The 23864-nt window shown below is 59.7% G+C and overlaps 1 protein-coding gene across 1 annotated transcript; it reads left to right on the top strand.

Moving 5' to 3' along the window:
* The first annotated feature begins 7149 nt into the window (after positions 1-7149).
* Positions 7150-22005, top strand: TGM2 (transglutaminase 2). Its single transcript, XM_037402556.1, has 13 exons — positions 7150-7426; positions 9734-9913; positions 12237-12479; positions 13640-13758; positions 14611-14739; positions 15364-15544; positions 16610-16742; positions 16870-16973; positions 17112-17351; positions 17510-17782; positions 20295-20455; positions 20698-20834; positions 21133-22005. Exons 1-13 carry the CDS (start codon positions 7417-7419, stop codon positions 21287-21289), a joined length of 2067 nt encoding a protein of 688 aa, XP_037258453.1. The 5' UTR covers positions 7150-7416; the 3' UTR covers positions 21290-22005.
* The last annotated feature ends 1859 nt before the right edge of the window (positions 22006-23864 follow it).

The raw sequence follows: 23864 nt of genomic DNA, 5'->3' as shown, positions 1-23864 counted from the left end.
TCTAATTTGCCATTTTTGAGCAGCAGCAGTATGGCAGCAGTAACAGGGATGTCTGCGGTGTGGTTTTGAGATGCCTCGTATTAACATTCTATTCCTCAATAAAATGCTGGGGAGAATCAGGGAAGAAATAATTACTAACATGAATAATAAATGCTTCACATCTGCAACACCATTCCCTGCCCGCGCTGGGTGCTTGGCCAGAAGTGCTGGTGGATCTCTGGGGCTGGGGCCAGGGGAGTCCCTGGGCTGTCAGGGACCTCTGGACTGGGCCAGTGCTCGCCAGCGTTTGCGTTTACTCAAGCCCACGTGGTGTGGGAGCACCCAAGGTGGTGGGATGCCTGAACCAGCCAGAGTCCCTGGGGTGGAAAGTTGCTGCCATCAGTCTCTCCCCCCTGCCCTGCTGGGAAGAGCCTTTTTCTCCATCCTCCACTGCCTTCCTTGGCTAGGAAAACGTTGGGACTTCTTAAATTTTAGGTTTTAGTTTGGAGGGAATAGCATTTCTCATGGAGAAACAGAATCAGCTTCCAAAACAGACGGAATTGAGACTCTTCTGAATAAAGCAAACAATGGCTTTCCTGTTGTTTTTCTTCTTCCAAAAGAAAGAAAAAAAAAAAAAAGTATTTTGCAAATCCTGAGATTAACTGATAACAGAAGAGAGAATTTCCGGCCCCTAGCTGGAGGGTGAATCGTTTCCTTGGAGGAGCTGCGCTCTCAGCTGCCCTCAGCCCCCACAGCTGGATGGGCACAGCTGGGTGCCTCCTACCAAAAAGTGTTTTGCAACATTCTGCAAAAATTTTCTTATCTCTACTGATCCTTCATTTCATGATTTATGACTCCAACTCTGACCAATTAAGCTATAACCTTTCCAGAAAGGCAAGCACAGGAGTTAATCAATGTCTTTTTTCTACCCATGAAATGGCAAAATCATTTGTCATGGGCTGGCGGGGGGTGTCCGGCAGGGCCGGGCTGGCAGGGGTCTGGCTGTGCTGGGGCGCAGGGCACAGCAGCAGCCCAGCTCGTGGAGGGGAGCTCTCGCAAGGCTCCAGGGAAATAAATTTTTTTTTGAAGGAAAAAAAGTAGTAAGTATTAGCCTGGAGATGGAGATGGCCCATGTGTCAGGCAAAGATGCCAGCCCCAGGGGCACTGCCTTCCCTTCCCCACGGCCGCTCTCAGGGGCGGCTGGCCCCCCCGTGGCTTCTTGCCTCCTGCTCCGGTGTGATAGCTGGTACCCAGGTGGGCACTGAGCAGGGAGCTCTGGCCGAGGTTGGCGCTGCACTCTTCCTCCTCCTCACTGCCACGCTCCCGTCAAGCCCTGTCCTGCAGACCATGGGGCAGGAGGGACACTGAGGGACCAACCATAGCAAGATGGAGAGAAGAGGAAGGAAGAAACAAACAGGGCAAGAGGCACCAGGGCTGCAATGCTCCTGGCCAGAGCTGCATCCATGCCCTTGCCCTGGGCCAGGAGGAAATTATGTGCAGCAAGGCAAAGGCACAGGGACAACTGCAAGCGGGGCAACACAGACCCCTGGAGGGACCCCCAGCAGTGCTGGTGTCAGCAGAGCTGCCACGGGCCCATTCCCCTCACAGCAGCCCCCATGCCAGGGCTCAGCCACCAGCAGCTGCGGATGTTTTGAAGCACAGGATGGGGACTTGGCCTGTGTGGCAGCCAAAATGCAGTCGTGCCTGGATTTGTCCTCCTGGGGGGCAACCAAGACACCCGGTCTGGCTTCAGCAGGTAAACACAGAGGGAGCCTTTAATCCAAAAGGAAGCTGATACACAAAAAACCCAATGCAGCACCATCCTTGGCTTCACAAGGGCTTTGAAAGGGGCTGCGAGCAGAGATGTCCCGAAGCAGCTTCATTATCTCCAAGCTCCTGCTCTAACAGAGCAAACTTGTGTCTCGCCTGTCATCAGGCTGAGGTGCCTGCTGCTCCTGGGGCAGAGTGGCCATGAAAAAAAAGACAAACCAAAGAAACAAGTAATACCAAAGGAAAGCAGGAAGGGTGAAAGGTAACGCCAAAGGGTCGAACTCTGACAGCTGAACGTAAACTCCTTTGGTCTGAGCTGGCTGGGGCAGGGCCAGCCCAGATGTTTTACAAAATCCCAGCTGTGCCCTGTCCTGCTGGAAAACACAAGTGTGCCAGTGCTCACCTGGGGGCCTGGTGGACGCCCACCCCTGGGAAGCTGCTGACGGGACTGACAGGCGCAGGTGACCCACTGCATGGGGAAGCACATCACTCGCGTTCGAGTCCTGGGGCAATCATGCACCCTCGGCATTTAAATGTGGACACGTGCACTCACAGAGGAACACAAGGATGCTACACACACCAAAGCTGTGGCCGGCGAGTGCAGACCTCTCTTGGTTTTCTTCCACAAACCCCGTCGGAGCCTGCCTGCAATGAGGGAGGAGGATTACTGGGGAGAGGTGCCTCGGAGGAACAGGCAACCTGGGGGCTGGAGGGCTTGGGGGATTTCCAGCAAACTGCTGGGAAATGACACTGGGAGACTGGAATTCAGCTTACACCAGGTTCAACAAGTTTAGTTTACAAAACACTGTATCTCTGCTGACAGCTCCCCTGGCAGCACACGAGTCCATCCTGTGCAGCACCACAGCCCACCCTCCTGCGCTGCAGAACTGCGCCAGCAGCGGGACCGGCCTCGTGCCCATCCTGGGGCCACCAGCACGGAACAGAGAGACAGCTGGAGAATCCACCTCCCCTGCACACATCGCTGCTGCCTGCCCGCAGCTGCCATTGCCCTGGGGTAGTGGGACTGGGGTGCCCCATCCCAGGGGAGCCCTTCCCGAGCGAGCGGCGGCACAGCAGGCAGCAGGGAAACCCTGCCCCAGCCCTCCTGCCCCACGATTGAGCTCCGAGACCAAATAAAACAAGAGACATGCCAGAGGTTTGTGTTTCTTCTTTCTTTTAAATAACAACATGGACTCGGCCTAAGAACAAAGATGGTGACATAACAAATTCCTCCTCAATCCCCCCTTTAGGAGCCAGTTGGAGTGACTTGCCCCAAGGCTTTCCAGAGAAAAGCCTTATCAGCTGGCCAGCTCAGCACTCCAGGAGATGCTGGTTTGGCGCTCTGCACTTCTTGGTAACAGCCTCTGGCTCGGTGTGTGCTGAGAGCCATGAGCCAAAGCCCAGGACTGCGTCTGATGACGACAGCACATCCCTCCTCCTGTCTTGTGAGCAGAGAACACTCTGACCCTGCGAGGCCATGTCTACTGCACACCCCCTCCGTGGCTGGGGCACCAGAGCATGCCATTTTCCCTGGGCCTGGCTGCAGGGCCAGGTGGAAAAACAATCTGCTTTTCCTTGGAAAAGCCAATTCTCCTCCCAAAGGAAAGGCCACCCGTTTGCTGCGCTGCGCTGCCTGGCCTGGCAGGTAGCTGCCCTCTCCTGCCCCACCGGCACTGCCCGCTGCACACGCCAGGAACAAGAGCCCCTTTGTGCCTGCTCCCGAGGCCACCACGGAGCCCCGGTGCAGTGCCCAGCTTGTCTTGCTCAACCACTCACCCAGCACCACAGCTGCCTGCAGCAACCAAAAGCCCTGAAGCAGGATTGGTGCCTGTACAGAGCCAGCTGCTGGCCCAGCCCTGAACAGTGGCATTTGCCCGTGCTGCAGTCACCGACCCCAGCTTCTCCCATCTGCTGCCCGGTCCTCCCTCTGCCCAGGCTATGGTGCCTTACAGACCCTGTCTGCCAGCACTGCCCAGCCCTCCGCTCGGTTCCTACCGGGCACAGAGCAGCTACAGGTTCCCCTCCCTTTTTGAAGTATTTTTCCATGCTCCTCTGCGGCCCCAGCATACAAGGAGTAACTGCTGTGTCCTACGTGCCAGGATCCCTACAGTCAGCCATGAACACTCCCCGCCGGCTCCGTCATCATAAGCAAAAACCACTTTCTCACCCTTTAACCTTTTCCCAAAGTCACATCCCAGCCCTGCTTCCTCCTTTCCAGACCCACCACCCCAGCACGGCCGGGGCAGGGACTGGATGATGCTGGGCTCCCCGCCGACAGGCTCTGGCTGCTGGGGTCCCTGCGCAAGGCAAGGAGCGGACCAGTCCCCGGCTGCGGCTGCGGGAGGCACCGGCTCATGGCTCTGCCAGGGCTCACGCTTTGGGGAACACCCAGGGCAGGAGGCAAATGGGCAGATCTGTTAAAAGTCAGTTCACAACTTCAGGGCGACTCAGAGGAAGACACTGTCCCTTTTTACGGCTTGTTTATCTGCCTGCACAAGAGACTGAGTCAGGATGTGTGGGTGCAGCTGGGGGCTGCCAGCCTCCCCGGCACACACCCAGCAGAGCAAACAGAGGCTTTGCCTGCGCAGGACCAGGGAAGGTGCTTTGAAGCAGCGCCAGGACTGGGGTGGGTGGGAGGGAAGTCACAGTCCTCTGCTGAACACCTTGAGCAAAGAGGAGTTATTTTGGGCATTCAGCAGCACAAACACCCTCTTAATGCAACCTTGTCTTGCTAAGGAGAGTAAAAATAATGCCATCAGTGTGGTTGGCCTTCCATGTGCAGCATTTTCCAGTGCCTGGGCAGACAGATGCCTCTGCAAGACGTGGTGGTGAGCAAAGTGGGCACTACAGGCAGAAACAAGGGAGGTTTCCTCTTGCTGAGATGATGGGACCAAGGCTGGGGTTTCCTGGGCAGTCCCATGGGTCTCAGCTCCTGCCACTTCTGACAGAGGTGCCAGCGCAGCAGGGATAGACGCTGTCAGTCATTCCTGCTCTGTGCTTGGCCAGAAAACCAGACAGAAATTAGTCCCTGCAGCCTGACCAGCACCAGGCACCCCAAACACACCAAGAGCCCTCACAGCAACAAACTGCTCCTGCCTCTTGAGCTGAGCAAGTGGAGTCTGTTCCGCTTGCTCTGCGGCTGACAGTGCCATTATGGGCTGTCTGTCACATGTTACCAGGAGCAAATTAAACACATCCCGAGCACGGGACCTCAGGCTGCTGGGTGCATCCAGAGTTTGCGTGGGGTACAGGCTTGTACAGGCAGAGTAGGACCCTGCACCCTGCAGCAAGAGCACAAACACTGCACTGTCACTGCCGATGGTGAAGGCTCCTGTGCCCAGGAAGCAGCGCTGGGAGCGGGGCCAGCTCGGGGCAGGTGAAAACAGCTGCCAGTGGGGTTTTGGGTTCCCCCTGCCGCCAGCCTTTCCTCAGCCCTGCCACTGCAGTGGCTTGGCAGAGGAGGGGGATTCCTGCACCCCTAATGCTTGGAGAGCTGGGCAGCCCCCTGGCCCCACACCCACAGTGAGCCTTTCATGCATCCATGAGAATGGCTTGACCCAGCTCTGCCCACGCTGCTGGCACTGAGGGGTCTGGGAGGAGGAAGAGGGTGAGAGCTCTGGGAGGAGGAAGAGGATGACATTTTCAGAGGCTACTCCTGACTCTGAGCAAGGAGAGCGGGACCCCATGGCAGTAATGGCACAGATACAGGCAGTACCTGCACAGTTCATCCCACGATGAGGTGAGCACAGCTCTGGGTTAGCAGCTGCAGGGGTGAGAAGGGCTGTGCCAGCACTGGTGGTCCCCCCCAGCACTGCCACTGCACACCCCCAGCCTGTGCACACACGTGGTGGAGCAGTGCATGGACAGCTTTCACTAAAACCACCTGCCCTGAGATGTCCCTCAGCAAGGATTTGCTGCACTCGCTCCAGCCTTCCTCCCAACCTTCCTGGCAGATGGTAACGAAGGATGGGGCTCCCCCAGCCATGGCTGCAGTGCTGGTACCAGCTCAGCTCCTTCACCGGGACGCTGCCTTTCCAGCCCCTCTGCCTACTACCTTGCTGGGTAACACTGCTGCAAAATCGGCCGTGTGCCCACCACAGCGGGGCCGGGGCCCAGCCACACCAGCAGTCCCCAGCTCGCGGGGCTTCTCCTGGGTCTCTGCTCTTGGCATGCTCAGATCTTACCGTGACACTGTCTGTACCAAAAAGGCCCTTGTGGAGCTGGAGGAATTGCACATCTCACTGCAAACCCTCCCGGCGCAGTGCTCCAGCATGCCCGAGCAGGAAGCATCGCTGGTGGCTGGGGGCCCCTCGCAGGGACCACCCTGAGCGCGGGGGGAGCAGATCCAGCTGCAGGACTGGGACAGGGCACACCAGGACACGGGACAGCCCAGGACAGCAGGCCTTTACCTGGGCACAGCCCCGTGCATGGGCCCTGTGGGACAACCCTGAGCACACCAAGCAATGGACCCCAGCCGCTTTCAGACGTTGCCATCCACAAGAAGGTTCTTGTTACCCGCAGCAGCCCTGGAGTGATGCACCATCCACCAGAGCTCCTGGGCGCTGGGAAGGGAGTGGGTCGAGGGGTCTGGGGGGACAGGGGGGGACCTGCTGCGCTGAGAAGGGTTCCCAGTATGCAGCTACCTCTGGCACAGGGGCTGCAGCGTCCTGCACCCGGCCAAGGGCCACACAAAGAGGGTTGGTATGGGGCTGCACCAGGGACAAACCCGTCCTTGGTCCCAGCCCTGGTCAGCTGAAATCCCATGAAGAAAAAGCAGTAACTGAACAAAGTCTGCTCCAGAGGTGAAACTTCTCAAGACCTTACTCATGACAAGCCAGGCCTTTGCTCAGGTACCGAGGGCACCCCAAGACCCCAAGGCCCCATGGAGGTGTGGGGTCTCTGCCCTCTGCCCCTGCAAGGTGGTCCCAGGTGTGTTGGGTCATGCTTGGGGTGCACAGGGAGGGACAGCCCAGGCCAGGCAGCCCCAGGGGGTACCGCTGGCGGTGCCGCGGGGCCAGAGATCCCGGGCCAGGAGCAGGACAGCCAGTGTGTGGGGTGAGGGCTGCCAGGGAAAGCGGTGGTCCCTGCTCCCCATGGCACCGTGTCCCGGAGAGGTTTCCAGCATGTTCCCTCTGGTCACAACGCCCCCCAGGGCCGCCTTTACGGGAAGGGAGACTGGCAGTGCCGAGCAGCCAGAGATGTCCGGGTATGGAGATAAGGCACGGGGGAAGAAAACTTTATAAGGAGAAAACATTCCCCAAGTTACTGGCACCTCGGTGTGAACTGCACAGCCCCTCTCCTCCCCCTATTTTTTTTTTTGTCCCCTCCCCTGAGCTGGCAGCGCTCCCAGCCCCAGCTGGAGGGGGGAGTGGGGGGGGCCGAGGGGCTGCGCAGGGCGGGCAGGGGGAGCCGAGCCCCCGGAGGCTTGGGTTTGTTTTTTTGTTGGGGAGGTGGTTTTTTAAATAGGTGGGACCGAAACCACGCCGTTTCTTGGAAACTTGTGTTTTCCCTTTTTTCCCTCGCCATCCCGGCCGCGGGGGTGTGCACGGCGGCAGCGGGCGCCTATAAACGGGGCGGGCGGCGGGGCAGAGTGGCGGGCGCTGAGGGGCAGCTCCCGGCACCGGGACCAGTACCGGGACCAGCACCGGGACCCCAGCGCAGGGCACCATGGCCGAAGGTAAGACCACAGGGTGACCCCCTCCCGCAGCGCCCGGGGTTTCCGGCCCACGGGAGCCCCCCACCCCCGGGCGCCCTCCCCCCGCCCCCCCCCGCCGCCGCCCCGGCACCTGCCCGGCAGCGCAGCGCTCCCGCAGCCGGGGCTCGGCCGCACCGGCAGCCGCTGGCCGCTCGCCCACTGCCCGGCAAAAGAGCCGCTCGCCGCCCTGCCGGCTCTCGCCAAGGGCCATAGGGAACGGGACAGACCGAAACAGCGGACGGCGACGACCAGAAAGGCGCGGTGCTGTGCGGGGTCCACACCTTCCCTCCCGCTGCAGCTACAGGGCTCTGCGGCCGGAGCGGTGCCACTATTTGCAGCACGAAGTTCGGTGCTATTTAAAGCTTTCACTGCTCTTGGAGAAGAGCGTTGACAGCCGGACTAGGGGCATGCACCTACGTTCCACCCTAGTTTAAGGAGGATTTCTGGAGGCTCCGTTATGTAATGCTTCTGGCCTTCAGAAATCGCTCCACGGGGGTGGCTTTTCAGAGCTTGTGTGAGGGGGCAAGGACAACCCCCTGCCTCCCACAGAGCCATCTGCAACATCCCAGGGAACGGGACTGTGCCATACCGACGGGCACGCCAGGTGAGACGGCATCACTGCTCCAGTGCTGCAGGCTGTCCTGGCTCCGTGGGCTCCCGGCACCACAGCAGCGGTGCCAGCGTGGGTCCTTCTGGTCAGGTACTGACACAGGCACCACTGGTGCCTGGCACAGAGCTGAGCAGCTACACACCAGGCAGCTCTTGTTCCTGTGTGCTGGTGCCTGGGACCCCACTGCTACCTGCACACCCTGGCAGCACTGGAGCCCCCTCCCCGCCCACCTCTTGGCACCGATCAGTTCGGGAAGAGGCACCTGTGCTTTGAAAAATCTGCTTTTTGCTAAATCCACTGAGGATGATAAGCCTGGGTGACTGGGACAAGGAGGAGCCCCGGTGCTGCTCTGTTAATATGCTTATTTGCAACAAGTTTGGCTCCGTGGCAGTGAGGTTTGCACTCATGCAGTTCACGTGCTGTAGCATGGAACCATGTTTCTGCTTACAAAGGGGGATGTGGCAAAGAAAAGGACCTTTCTGTGCTCTGTCCCTGCTCCAGGGACTTTGCTCTTACTTATGGACAGTCCCAGCTCTCAGTAGTGTGGTGGGAACCAGTGATGAGCCAGAAGCACGCTGTGGGGTCCCCATGCACAGAGAGCTAGGAGCAGGGTTTCCATTTAGCTCGGGGAACAGTGAGCTCAGGGCCAGCTGTTTCCATTGGGCCTTGGTCTCTGGAGGGCTTGGTGACAACCACGTGCTGGCACCGGGAAGGGGACAGCCAGGGAGAGCTGTGGCACAGGGGCAACGAACAGAGCATCGCCCCTCCAAGCCGTCCTGGTCCCTGGCTGGTGCTGAGCTCGCTGTATGCTCTCCCGCACTCAACGCTTTTGCTTATTCTGGCAACTAACGCATCTGCTGGCGGAGCATTCGGGGGTCACTGGCCTTGAGCGATGATGAACAATATCGCATGCTCCAGCGCAGCGCCTGGGGCGGCGGGGATGCAGCCGTTGTCTGCTCGGGGCTGGGCTGGGAGGCAGAGCAGGGCAGAGCGCCTGAGGCTGGGTAATCAGACACCCTCTTTGTCATGGACTTTACAGTCAGTCACACCAATTTGTCAGCAGTCACAGAACAGTAAAGCTGGTGGAGAGCTGCCCTCAGCCTGGCTGAGGCACAGAGCCATCCCTAACATTCCCTGGGCTCAGCGGCTCTCATTTGGGGTGGGGGCACGCATACAGCAATCCCCAGCCGACGGGCCCCAAGCTTCCCAGAAAGCGGAGGTGGGCACTGGGCTTTGCTCCAGTGCTGGCTGCTGTGAGCCATGTACCTGGTGCAGCTCTGGCAGCACATGGTGCCCCTCCTCTGTGGTGATACTGCGGAGAGCAGCACCACAGCACAAGAAATATGGCACAGAGCTTGGTTGCCAGCTGGCTGCAGGACCTCTGCCCCTGCCCTGGCAAGGTCGCAGCATATGATGTGAGCCCAGCCTGCAGAGCCCTCCAGGAGGGATGCTTAGAGCCCAGCATGGCCGTGGTGCCCAGGGCTATGCCGGACGTACCAGGGGCAGACAGGGCAGCTTGGGCAGAGGAGGCTGCTAAACCCTGTCACCAAGGTCCACAAATGCAGGGCTGACAGCAACCCCTTCTGCCCAGGTGCAGGGGCTGCGTGTGCAGGGCACAGCTGAGCCCTGAGGCCAGCAGCACGGCAGAGGGGATGGCTGTACACACTCTGCCTTTGCAGATCTGGTGCTGGAGACATGGGACCTGCAGTGCGAGCGCAACGGCCGGGAGCACCGGACAGCAGAGATGGGCTGCCAGCAGCTGGTGGTGCGGCGGGGACAGCCCTTCATCATCACCCTGCACTTCTCAGGCAGGGGCTACGAGGAGGGGGTGGATAAACTCGCCTTCAACGTCGAGACAGGTGAGTGCCACCATGCCCTACGTCGTGAGTGAGCATCTGCTGCAGGGCAAGCTGCCCTCTGCCCCAGGTTTGCCCCGTGCTCATGTGGGTGCTGTGCCGAGGCCCCCGACCCATCTCACACAGTCCCAGTCCCCTCCCGACAGAAGCTGGTGCCATGCACAGCTTTTATACTGAGAGAGAAAAGGTGGAAACTTGGCTCCTTAACAAGAGCCAAAGGGAAGCAATAAAGAAATAAAACAAAAAACCTGCCACTTCCTCCTCCTCCTCCCACGGCTGAGCCAGACTTGGGGCCATGCCAGAGCTGATGGCTCACTGGGAAGTGCCTTGGCTGAGGCCGGGGAACCCACCCAAGTCTCTTGCCCTTCTGAGAAACACCAGCAAAAGCCAAACTTTTCAGCCAGAGGGTTTCTCAGCACTTCTGCTGATGGTCCTTTTACCCAGCCACCCCGTCACTCAGGCATCCCCAGAGTGGGGTTTGCTCAGGAAACACAAACCCTGGAGGAAAGGAAACATTCCCACTGAGCCTCCCCGAGCAGTACCGGAGATGGTATGTGGGAACAGCATCCAGCAGGTCCCTGGGGTTCCACGCTGGGGGCTTCTTCTGTGGCTGCTGCTGCAGCCCTGGCCAGAGCCTGCTGAGGGTGGCAGGGACACGGTGCAGCCACCGGGCAGGGGCTTGGCCCCTGCCAGCTCGGAGCAAAGGGAGAGGAAACTTTCTTGGGCAAGAATTATTTTGGAGCAACAGTGTCCTGCTGCATCAACCAGGCCAGAATTCAAAGTGAAACTGCACCCGGGTTTCCTTGCAGTGCAAACACTCTACTTCTTTCCCCAAAAAAGCTCCAGTCCTGCCATGGGGTCACAAACATGAACCCAGCACCACCCAGCTTCAACCTAAACCAGCAGCTCCCCTGTTGCTTCCCAGTCCCAAGGCAGCTGTGGCAGGGGTCTGTCCACCCACCGGCTCTTTATGATGCCATGCCGCATCCCGGGCAATCCCCAGCTGGTTTTGCAAGCGAGGAGGAGCCCCCGCGGCGCAGCCTCCTAGGGTGAAGGCAGAGGCTGACGGCAGCTGCCATGGGGCTGGAGTGCAGCCCGGACGCTTGCAGAAAAAGGGCAAAGGTGCTCTGGGTCTTACAAAGGCATGTGGTGACGCTGCATCCCCAGAGGTGGCCCCGGCACGTCCATCACTGCATCGGGACCCGCAGCCCTGGTGGGGCAGGGGCTGCCACACGTGAACCCCACCTCACCCTGGGACAGCAGAGCTGAGGACATGTGCCATGGCAGGAAGGAGGGGAATGGCTCCGTGCACAGTTAGAGCCTGTATTTCTAAAGCAGCCGTGTTTGAAGAGCCCTGCTCAGGTGCCTGCGGGGATGCTGTGGGCTTTGCAGGCAGGGAGGAGGAAGAAGAAGAGGAGGAGGCAGGCTCCTGTGGCTGCTCATCCCCACAGCAGCGCCAGGCTGACCCTTGCCAAAAGGACACGGTTACCTCAATCCGGCCTCCCCGAAAGGACAGAGAGGAGAAACTGTGTCACTCTCATGAGTTCATGAGTATTTTTGGTGACTCGCCTAGTGTCCTGCCCATGCCGTGGGTGAAGGCTGGCAGGGCACCCAGGGCTGCACGCCTGGCACGGGGGAGTGGACAGTGGTGGCACCACCAACCTGGCTGCCGGCCAGCCCTGCACAGGCACTGGCATTGCCACCACACCGTGCTCGGCTGGGCTGGCTGTCACCGGTCCCCAGTGGAGCAGTGCTGGGAGCCGGCCCAATGCAGGTGGCGTGGGTGCAGCTGCTGCTCAGAGGGGCCAGCCGGGATCACGCTGTCCTCGGCTCCAGCGCTGCAGCCACTGATGTAATCGCTAATCATGGGATGTTTGCAGCAACGCCTGAGGCTGCGCACATGTAGTGGGGCTCCTGCCAGGAGCACCCCGGTGGTGATGGGGGCGCTGGGGTTTGCAGCCGGGACTCCCACACGTGGGGCTGCAGCAGGACCGGGCTGCAGTGGGACTTGGCGGCCCCGGTGCAGCCTCGGGAAGGAGGCATGGCTCTGTGAGAAGGGGGGGCACCCCCTCTGCTCTCTTGGCCCTGGGGCACATGTGGGGTGAGTCCCCCTCCCTGCTGCCCCTTCCCAGACAGCAAGGGATGTGCCTGAGCTTCCTGCGGCTGGGCTGCCCTGTGGCCCCAGCACCCAACAAACCAGTGACCATTCCTGTATTGCGAGAGCCAAGGTCTGGGCAGCCACCACAGGGCAGGGGGCACAGGAGCACCACGGGGCAGGTCCCCTTGGCACAAGCACTGGGAGAGCTGTTGTGCTGCTTCTTGGCAGGGCCCTGCCCCATCGAGACGTCGGGAACCAAATCCCACTTTGCCGTGACCGACTTCCCAGAAGAATCGGGCTGGAGCGCCGTGGTCCAGCAGCAGGATGGGGACTCGCTCTCCATCTCGCTCTGCTCCCCTGCCAGCGCCTGCATCGGCCGCTACAGCCTGACGCTGGAGACCTCCACCGGCTACCAGGGCACCAGCTGCCACATAGGCCACTTCGTTCTGCTCTTTAATGCCTGGCACCCAGGTGAGGCTCTCACCTTCCTGAGACCTGGGGCTCCCGGGTAAGGAGAGCACAAGCCACCCCCCAGCTCTGCTGGGGCAGCGCATCCCCATGGGTCTCACACCACTGCAGACCCCAAGTGCCCCAGGCCCTGCCCTGAGCTTATGTCTAAGCAGAAATCCCTACTTTGCTTCCACCTCCACATGGTCCCCACAGCAGGTCAGGGCCATGAGCACAGTCCCCTACCCCAGGACACACACAGCCCCTTTGCCAGCCCCCCAAACACCCTACCCGAGCTGCCCCATCGGAGCTCACCACTGCAGTGCTGGTGTGAAGCCCTGAACAGCTCCCAGCTGGGCACTGGGCAGAAGAAAAGCCCCTAATTGCCCCCGATTGCCCCCACCTGGCCCTGCCTGCCTGCCTCACCCCCAGCCCCAGGACCAGCACCCCGCTGTGGGCTCGGGGACCAGCCCTGGGTGTTCCTGTCCCGGTGAAACTCAGGCAGCCTGACACAGAAGGGAGGCTCCGTGCTGCAGGGTGGAATGACCCTGTGCAAACAACAGCCGGGATTTTCATCTATCCACGTCCTTCCTCTGCCCCGAGGAGCAGCCCCCTGCCCCGCTCTCGGCTCCCCCGGCAGACCTGGCTGACACGGCGTTTCCTGAATCCCCAATGCTCCGTGTCGGCTCTGCCGAGATAAGGAGCTTTAGGAAGCTTCGCTCACCCAGCACTGTGCCAAGCATTGGTGCTGGGGATGTTATGTGTTGGGTTTTTTTCTGAAAATATTTCCAGTAAATAGTGATTTTTCCAGCAGTAACTGCTGTGCAAGCAAAATGGCTTCAGCAGTGATCTCAGCCAGTGCTCCCAGTTCCCACTGCTTGCTTCTCCCACCAGGGAGGTCTCCCCTCCTGGGAAAAGACCCAACTCCATAAAATAAAAGGGAGGAAGGAGAAATGAGGAAGAATGGAGAAGGAATCACAAGCCTGCTGACAATTTCCCATCAGCTCAAATCAAGCTGCGTTGAAATCCTCCAGCAGCTTTTTCAGACGGGAGCAGTTCCAGCCCTGTTGCCTCATTTCCCACCAGACACATCCCCTGTTACTGCCGGGCATGTCCCTGGGGAGGGGGGAGCCCTGAGGCGGGGGGGGACAGAGCCTGCTCCCCATCTCTTGCTCTCCCCGCAGAGGACACGGTTTTCCTCCGAGACGAGGATGAGCGCTGTGAGTACGTGCTGTCCCAGCAGGGTCTCATCTACCAGGGCACCTGTGACTACATCACCTCTGTCCCCTGGAACTTTGGCCAGGTGAGTGGGGCATGGCCCCCGGGAGCCCCGGGACCCCCGGCCAAGCCCAGCTCCGTGCAGCCCTGGCACTGCAGGGCAGAGGGGCTGGTGCCACATGTGTGCCCCGAACATGGCCAGCACCTTGGGGATGATCTGGCCCCGCCATGCAGCCGTGGGACAAACAAGCCAAGCTCTCATTTCCAAGAAGGGAACGTGCTGACTTCAAAGCGTGGCAGGGTGAGGGGAGCGTTCCTGCATGGCTCCTGGGGGCCCTGGGGCCGCACGCTCCTAATCGGGGTGGCCACGCTGCACCGGGAGCCAGCACCCGATAACACGCTCCCTGGTGCCATGCTGGCCATGCCGATAAGGCAGCAGCCGTGCCCCAAGATGCAGCGCCCCCCCCCCACTGGGCCCCAGCACAGGGGACCCCCAGCCGCCCCCCCAAGCCCGGGGCTCTCCCAGAGGGTCTGCGGGGCTGGCAGGAGCAGGACAAGCACTCGGTTCAGGGCAGGGCTGTGAGTCACCCGGTGATGGGAAATCGGTGGTTTTCCCCAAGGTCAGCTCCGTGCCTGACGCTGGTGCAGGGGTGGCTGCAGGGAGCAGGATCTGGCCCCAGCGCGAGGGCAGGAGCTCGCCCTTGGGCTTCACAGCCTGAGCCCCACCAGCTGCAGCGCCAACCCCTTGTCACGGTGGCACAAATGGGGGATGTCACTTAGCAGGCACTGGCTCGGGGAGAGGACCCTGGAGATGCGTGACCCCTGTGTGCCAGGCAGCTCTGCTTGCAGGGGCATCGTGGTGAGCCAGGGCGTGAGGCGGGAGAGCCTCCGTGTGCCAGGGGGGCCTCACACACCTTGTCTCCCCTCTCTGCACCAGTTTGAGGATGACGTCTTGTCCATCTGCCTCAAGCTGCTAGACACAAACCCCAAATTCCTGAGGGACCAGAACCAGGACTGCTCCCACCGCAATGACCCCGTGTACATCGGCAGGGTGATGAGTGCCATGGTGAGTCCTGTAGAGCTCTGGCCACCAGCGCACCCAGAGGGGTGGCCCCATGTCCCCTGGGGCGCAAACCTCCCTCTTGCTGTCCCCCCAGCTACAGCCTGCAACTACAACTGTGACCGAGGTGGCATTTGCCATTCCCCACTCTGGTCACACCATTTTCCCTCCCTGGGGTGTTTCACATCCCCTTTCCAACCTTTCCTGCTATTGCTCTTATATCACATACACGTGTAAGAGCTTTCTAAGAGAAGAGAGATAGCAGAGGTGGGCACACACCACCCCAGGAGCAGCCTTTGCTCCTTGCTGGCTGCTGCAGGTGATAATCACACCCAAACTCCCAGGCAGGAGGACATGCTTCTCAAATCCATCCCCAGTTAGCACATCCCCACTCTCCCACCCTGTGCCTCCCCAGCAACTCGGGATGTAGGCGGAGGCGGTGGCGGTGTAAGACCACACTGGGATGCACACAGATGCTCTTGCACCACATCGCCTGCATCCCGGTGAGCTCTTGCACAGCTCCAGGTTGGCGAGGTGGTGACGGCATGTGTGAGCTGGGGGAAGGCACTTTCCCTCCCTCACCAGCCTGCTCCTGCCCCATCCATCGCAGCCCCTCTTGTCGTGCCACAGATAAATTGTAATGATGAGGACCTGGGGGTGCTGGCGGGGCGGTGGGACAACCATTACGAAGATGGGACGAGCCCGATGGCCTGGATCGGGAGCGTGGATATTCTCAAGAGGTGGAAGAAGTTTGGGTGCCAGCCCGTCAAATATGGCCAGTGCTGGGTCTTCGCTGCTGTGGCGTGTACTGGTGAGATCAGCCATCTCCTGTCTCCCCTTCCCTGCAGGTTGGGGTCACCCATGTCCCCCCTGTCTCCCTGCCCTCCACCTGCTCCCTGTGCTGCAGCAGGAGGGAACCGCTAGGGCTGATTACAATTAGCCTGCAATGATTGCTTAGCAATTAAGCTCTCTGTTATTCTAAGTTCTCAGGAAACGGAGGGAAAAAAATTATAGAAAAGAGCTCTGGCTTTTCAATTAGCAGAGAGGGAGGAGCTGGATGTACTGCACAGAAGAAAAGCAGCTTTAAGGTCAAGTTTACAATAGTCATGAATCCACTGAAATAAAAATAATTTCACTGCCATCAGGGCAGTCGGGCTGGGGCAAAAGAGAAGAAAAATTCCAGGCTCGCTTCTGTTGTGAAATGCATGCACACACTTGTGCAATTTTGCCCCGAGAAAAGCGCTGTACTTGCAGGGATGCATGAGCGCGTGTGTGCATTTATGTATCGCAGATATACGAGATCCTTTTTAGAGGAGAGAAATAGCAAAAAACTAAAGTGGATCTTCTGCAACTCACAGAAGTTTATAGCTTTCCTTTGAAGCATTGTAACTACCTCCTGTTCCCCAGGGAGCTCCGCTCGCAGTAAAAGGCAGCTGTGAGATTAAACAAGAGGTTGCCGTGCGCTGCTGCCCGTGCACTCCCTCAAAAGCGCTCACAGCCGCTTTTTTGCCTTTTTTCTACTGCAATATCAAAACCCAGCAGACTGTCGGTGCCGCGTGCCACCCATCTTGCCCACGGCACACTGAGCCCCATGATGACTGCAGGAACTGGCTCGTCCTGGGGATCAGTCCCCAGGCACCTCTCCAAGGGGGAAAGGGAAGGGCAGGAGCTGCGCAGACCCAGGGCTCCTTGGGGCAGGAGCTGTGCAAACCTGGGGCTCTATGGGATGGGAGCCGTGCAAACCCAGGGCTGCCCAGGACAGGAGCTGTGCAAGCCATGGGCTGTGCAAACGTGGAGCTCCATGGGGTGGGAGCTGTGCAAATCCAAGGCTGTGCAAACCCGGGACCCCACCTCACCCTGCCCTGCCTCCCTGCAGTCATGCGGTGCCTGGGGATCCCCAGCCGGGTGGTGACCAACTACAGCTCAGCCCACGACACCAATGGCAACCTGGTCATTGACCGCTACCTCAACGAGTCAGGGGACTTGCAGCAGTCCAAGGAGAAGATTTGGTGAGTAGCATGGTGGGACCCCAGCTTGCCCACCCCCAGGGCAGTGTTGACTCTTCCCCAGTACTTCCCCAGAGCCCGGCGGGTGCTGGGGGAGGCTGAGGCCCCTTTGTCCTGGCTTCCCTTGCAGGAACTTCCACTGCTGGATAGAGTCCTGGATGGCCCGTCCAGACCTGGCACCCGGCTACGATGGGTGGCAGGTGCTGGACCCAACACCCCAGGAGAAGAGCGAAGGTACGGCACACCCCACGCTGGCACTGCATCCCGCCCCACACCTCTGACATGGCGGGGTCTCCCCCCACCGCAGCCATGTCCCACCACGCTGGTGGCCAAACCCTGGGCGGTCGGTGATGGCGGCTCCGCTCCCTACAGGGGTTTTCTGCTGCGGGCCGGCCCCGGTCCGAGCCATCAAGGAGGGCGACCTGCAGCTGAAGTACGACATTCCCTTCGTCTTCGCGGAGGTGAACGCTGACCTGGTGTACTGGGTGGTGAAGCACGATGGGTCGCAGAAGAAAAGCACCCAGTCCTCGCTCGTGGGGAAGAACATCAGCACCAAGAGTGTAGGCAGGGACAGCAGAGAGGACATCACCCACAACTACAAGTACCCAGAGGGTACGGGGCAGCAGTGGGGGCAGAGACGGGTGGGGGTGGCTGCTGGGACACAGCGGGGAAACAATTAATTAATGCAACTGCACCAGGAGAGCAGAAGCAGCCTGGACCATGCTCCCCCGGACCCCCCTGGGAATGATGTGTTTTCTCATGCACGACAGGGTCTGAAAAGGAAAGAGAAGTGTTTGCGAAGGCAGAGCATGAGAGGAGCTCTCTCGGGGAGGACGACGAGGGGCTGCACGTCAGGATCAAGCTGTCGGAGGGTGCAAACAACGGCTGCGACTTCAATGTCTTCGCTGCCATCAGCAACAACACAGACACAGAGCGAGTCTGCAGGCTCATGCTGTGCGCCCGGACTGCCAGCTACAACGGCACTGTTGGGCCCCAGTGTGGCATGAAGGACCTGCTGAACGTCACCCTTGCGCCCCGGGCAGGTAAGAGATCTGCTGGCAGTGAGGACAGGAGGCTTCGGTGAGGGCTGGGTCAGGTCAGCAATTTTTCCATGTTCAGCTCCCAGGGTCTGCAGTGAAGCTGTGGTTCTGGGGTGGGGGCCGGGGCCAGGTCCCCCCAGCAAAGCAGCGCTGCCACTGGGTTTGGGCTCTGCGCCGACAGCTTTCCAGAGAGGAAACCTGGTCACAGCCGCCCACTCCGTGCACACGACAGCTGAGCGACAATAAGCGCTGGGTACGTCCCGTTGGTGTGGGGAGCCACGAGCAGCAGGACAGGCTTCAGGCTCGCACAGAGTCCCCCAGCCCCGCTCAGGACCTGAGGGCCAGCACCAGCTCCCCAAAAACATGGTGTGAGCCAAGGGCAGGTTTTGCTGGCAGCCTTCTCCATCCTTGTTTCTCCAGCCTGGCATGAGAACTGCCGGTGCCACAGGGGCGATGGTACCCCCTCCCTCTGCCTGTATCCCCTTGTTTGTACCACCACCACCGGTTCGCCAGGTCGGCATGCTCTAGGCTGGCACAGGGCAGCGACTGGAAGAGTTTGTTTAATCCCATGGAAAAACAGCAGCATTAAAGCATGGGCAGGGGCTGGGCAGCACGGACAGCCAGCACCCAGAGATGGTGCTGGGGCACTTCTCCATCTGACAGCCCCATGCCATGTCACCCCCATTTGCCAGCGACTGCCTCGGCAGGCAAAGCCCCAGGCTGGTGGGGGCTTGTGCAAGCTGCAGCTCCAGCACAAGGCTGCTCAGTGAACGATGCCTCCTTCGGGGTCTTCCTCCTTATTTATCTACTACTGTGGATTTTTAATCTTTGATGAAAGGATACGGAACATTGCTCAGGCAGGGCGCAGGAAAGGCATTTAGAGCAGGACTAAAGTCACTGCCATTACATCCATCATGCCCAGGGAGCAAGCTGCATGCATCCCAAGGCTGCTGTCCCAGAGAGCTCTGTTGCACTTGTCTGCATCCCTCTCTTGCTCTTCCATACACCTCTGCTTTGCAAGCTGGAGCCGGGCCAGGCTGGTCTCTGAACAGGATTTTCCCACAAGGCAGGGAGAGCGGGACTGACCTCAGGTCAGCTCCAAGAGCACGGTCCCAGGCTGGGGGGAAGCAGAGGGTGCTGGGTTTTGACAGCCACAGCAGCACTGGAGCTCTCGGCATCTCCTCCTTGTGTGGGCGCAACGTTTCAGTCCTGGTGCAGGCCAGCTGAACTTTCCTTTGACTTTGTTACAAATTACCATTACCGCCTGGTAATTAAACCAGAGTTTTGATTTATGTCAAGTTTTCCACAGACCCTTCAGGGTTTAGAAACGTAATACATCTGCTGTCCTGGAACAGCCTAATTTTTAATCTACACCAAAATCTGCTCTCCTAACCAGGCCCGTAACAAATGTAGCGCTCGGCTCTCTGCTATTTATTGAGATCCATTAAGGGAATAACAAATGTGCCTGCTTTTGCTGCTGCGGAGCAGGATGCTGCCTTTGCTCCTGCTGGCAAAGCCCTCCCCGTGGCGTCGGCGCTGGCAGGTACCAGCACCTGTAGAGCTGCTCCAGAACCTTCTGCTGGGCTGGATGGGGACAGCAGGGGCCACATGGTGCCCAGCCCACCAGAGGGGCCCTGCTGGCCTTTAGAGTCTTTAATGTTCCCATCCACAAGTTAATCTAACATCATTTTCTCTGAAGCTTTAACTATGAGCTCCTGAAGCTTCTTCCCCCAGCATGTGCTTGGGAACGCAGACCCCAGGACTCCCAGACCACAGCCTTTCGGGAGCCCCTCCGCTCCATGCTGGCACGGGGAGCCCAGCTGGAGCGGTGCTGGGCCCGTCCCTCTCCCCGCAGCCTCAGCCCTTTATGTCCTGCCCCGGGAACGCCAAGCTTCACTTCCAGTGGTCACGGCCTCCCCAGGGTCCTTCCCCAAGACAGCTCCGCAGCTGGCTGCCATCTGCCTCTCCCGCTCAGCACAAGACCACCCAGTCCCCAAAGGGCTTTGGGATAAACAGGGCTCCGAGCTGAGCAAGGGCAGCTGCCAGGGAGCTGGGCTGTCTCCCGCCACCGGCTGTGAGGGCTGGCAAAGCCCCTCCAGGGCCCTGGCGCAGGCGCATCCCTGCGTGGGTGGCAGCAGCACCAGCACCCCAGGGACCCAGCTGCGCACTTGACTGGCTGCAAGTGTCAATGGCTCATTTGGGAAACGTCAGTGATCTGGGGCTTGATGACAGCTAGCTAAATATAACCTATTTTCTTTTGGAAATGATAAGGATTGACATCCCCCAGCACAGGCTTGTTTGTGGGCTCATGGTGCTGTGCTCACCTCATGATGCCCCTTCCCCACATAGGGACCCAAGTGCTGCGGGGACCCCAGTTCCCCCATCCTTGCAAGGCACCTGGAGAAGCTCCTGGGGAGCCCACAGCATCCCAGCAGCAGCTGGGTGCCAGTGCAGGGCCGTGGGTGCTGGGCTGGGAAGGGGGTGAGTCCTGACCCCACTCTGCTTCCCCTTCCAGAGAAGACCGTGCCCCTGTGCATCCTGTACGAGAAGTACAGGGAGAGCCTGACCCAGGACAATCTCATCAAGGTGGTGGCTCTCCTAACAGAGTACCAGACTGGCAACATTGCCGTGGCCATGAGGGATGTCTACATCCAGAATCCAGAGATCAAGATCAGGGTAAGGGCCCCAGACCCTGTCCCAGGTAGGTCTGGGGGGAACACTTCCCCTTGACGGGGGTTGCTGCGATCACCATGGGGGGTTGCTCTCAGTGACCCAAGCCCTAGGGCAACCCCACAGTGGTGGGGCTTCAGCAGCATCCCCGGGGACCTGCCTCAGCCCCACCAGGCTCGGGGTGGCAGGGGGAGCACCATGGCCCCCAGGCATGGCAGTGCTGGGGGTCCAACCCCTCCTGCTTGCAGGTTTTAGGGGAGCCGATGCAGAAGCGGAAGCTGGTGGCAGAGATCAGCCTGGTGAACCCCCTCACAGACCCCCTGAACAACTGCGTGTTCGTGGTGGAAGGTACCGGCCTCACCGACGGGCAGCGGATCAAGGAGCTGTAAGAGCTTTTCCCGTTGGGAATGGGGTGGAATTTTGTGCCTGGAGCCCTCCAGGGAGGGCAGCCCTGGGGCCTGGCTCCGCTATGGGCACAGTGGGAGCTGGGGCTACGCTGGTTGCTGCAGGGCACAGGGGCTTTGAGCATCTGTGCGTCACTGGGGAGGGGGGCTTGGCCACACCACAGGGGGGTCCCTGCTTCCCAGGGTCCCAGCTCCCTTCGGCAGCATGGTGGGCACAGGGAGGGTGATGGATTGTGGGGAGGGAGAGGGGCCACCCTGCTGACCCCTGCCCTCCTGCAGTGAGGAGCCCGTGCAGCCGCAGGCTGAGGTCAAGTTCAGGCTGGATTTCGTGCCATACCAGGCGGGGCTGCGCAAGCTGATGGTGGACTTCGAGAGTGACAAGCTGATGGGGGTGAAGGGCTACCGCAATGTCATCATTGCGCCCCAGCCCAAGTGAGCGGCCACCTCCGCCCCTGCTGCCCCAGAGACCCTGCCTCTCCTCCTGCTCAGGGGCTCACCAGCTCCCCGCTCGCTTTAGCCCAAGATGGTCCCAGAGACGCATGGAAGGATGACTGCCAAAGCCTAGCGCGACCCCAGCGCAGTGGCTGCGGTGCCATGCTCTTCCCCAGGGCACTGGGTGCTGCAGGGAGAGAAGCAATGGGGCCTTCGGGGGCTCCCTGAGGCAGCTGCTCGATTCATCACCTTTCCCTCACCCTGTGGGGTGGAAATGTCCCTGTCCCACCTGTCCCCCAGCCTGGCTGCAGCAGGGACCCCTGGAGCCCAGCACGGCCAGGCCATGGCCAGCCCCCTCCTCCTCCTGCAGCACTGGCAGCCCCAGGCTGCAGAGCAGATTTCATAACCAAACCGCAGAACAACTTTCTCCAGCACTGACTGCACCTCAGCCATGCCCACGCGTGCCATTGCCATTCGGTAGAGAAAAGATTGTATACTGTGAGCACAAAGCTGTTTATATGCTACCGACATATACAACAAATCTGTTTATAGCTATATAAATATATACTGCATATAAGCCTACTGCACAGGTAGAGCAGGGTATTCGCTTTAACAACCGTTCCTGTTGCTGCAAACAGCATGCAGTGTGGGATGGGACATTACCTTGACATGAGTTAACTAAGCCAGCACTGAATAAAAACTCTATTTTTCACTTTTAAAGCCAGACCCGGCTCTTCCTGAGCATCCTCCCGGAACAGAGGCACCCAGCAGCTCCTCGCCCAATGCCCAAGCGGGTGCACCCCCAGCCCAGCACTGAGGCTTTGGGTTTATTGCTGTGGCCAGCACTTTGCTGCAGTAAAGCCACGCTGTCAGCCCTGGTTTAGCCACCTCCTCTGCCCTGAGCCACAGAGCCAGCACACCCTGGCATTCCTGGGGTGCTCTGCAGCTCGGGGGTTGTACCCGGAAAAAGCCGTGACCCCTGCGACTTGGCAGCACCCACAGCGTGGGGTAAACCCGTGCTCAGCCTCCACGGCAGCATGGCCCCAGAGGCCAAGGCAGATGCCACATGTTTCTGGCGCGTTTCTCCGGTAGCAGAAACAGCACAGTGCTGCAACTGCACAAGGAAGAAGAGAGAAAATTCATACAGGAAATCAGAACAGGTTTTGCACGCCCAGGTTCTCAGGGTTACCTACGGGCAGCTGCCAGCACAGCCGAAGAAAGCGCAGGCCAGCAGCCAAAGGATGAAAACCCATCCTGGGAGCGAGGGAAAAGGGGTGGCTCAGTGCAGGGTTGCAGGAGGAACGGGGGTCAAGCACTTCCCAGAGCACAACCCTCCCACTTTCTCCCCACAAACATCGTGAGAGCCTCCCTGCCTGTTACACAAACGCCATAAAAAAACATTACAGAACTGATGGCCTCCAGCTGCAGCCAGGGGCTCCCGCACCCGCAGCGGCCCCAGGCTGAGGGGACGCACCAGCCCAGGCACTGCCTGCCCGAACTGGGGGACAGTCTGTAGCAGCCGGGGTCCCCGCTCGGTGGGCATGCACCCGGCTGGGGCTGGGCCCCCTGTCCCGGCCACAATCCGGGGTGGATGGGGGCTGGGAGCATTCCCTACCCAGCACAACCTATCCTCCAGCTTCCCCTTCTGTTTAAGATGAGCTAACATCTCCACGTGCAGCTGCTGGCCTCTCCCAGGGCCGGCTGGGTGCCCATGGCCAGACACCCCAGCGCCCGGCTCTGCTCAGCCCGGGGCAGCCCCAGCCTCAGCTTCTGCCCCAGGCAAGTGGCTGGGGTGGGCACTGCCAGGTCAAGGATTTGTGCGTGGCAGCAGGTTATTTGGCTGACAAAATCTTTCAAGATGACCCTCTTCCAGGATGGCCCTGTGGTCCTTCTCCCCCTACCCTGGGGAGGTTTAACCACCACCGCTCTCCATCCTGCTTTCTCGAACGCAACCAGAGCGCGCAGCTGGGACCACCATGGGCTGCAGTGGGGATGCCTCCCAGGTCTGGCCCACGGGAGGGCTGAGGAGCTGCCACAAGCAGTTCTGAGGGACAGAAACCCAGAGTGCTCAGCCTGTGGCCTGGGAAGGGGACAGGAACTCCAGGAGAGATGAGGATGGGGGTTCTCTCCTGCAGCCGGGAGCAGGAGCGGTGGGGCCGCACCAGCCCCCAGCTCGGGCAGCATCAACCCCTGAGACACAAGTCCCAAGAGCACAGACAGCCCCGAAGGAGCAGCGGGGCCCGAAGGAGTTAATAGCATGAACCCAGCGCTGCCTTCCCTTGTCAGGAACATTCCTCAGAGCCAGCGATGATGCACAGCCTTACTTTAAAGAGCATTTGTTACACACAGCTCTGCTGAGCCAGGCTTCAAGCTGCTCAATGCCTGGTTTAAAAATAACCAGCAGCTCCTCTGGTTCGAAGCTGGGTCCTGATAAAATAAACATTAGCACAGCTATTTCTGAAGGTCACTCCCATCCATCTGAGGCTCAGCAGAGCAAGGCTGCCTTGAGAAATAAACTCGTAAGAGACTCCAAATGCTGCATTTATGGTTTGGCTCTGGGGTTTGGCTCTCTTTAGGGC

Source organism: Falco rusticolus, chromosome 10, assembly GCF_015220075.1.
Source record: "Falco rusticolus isolate bFalRus1 chromosome 10, bFalRus1.pri, whole genome shotgun sequence".
Lineage (NCBI taxonomy): Eukaryota > Metazoa > Chordata > Aves > Falconiformes > Falconidae > Falco > Falco rusticolus.
The sequence above is the reverse complement of the archived record's forward strand: the minus strand, read 5'-3'. Positions and strand labels throughout refer to the sequence as shown.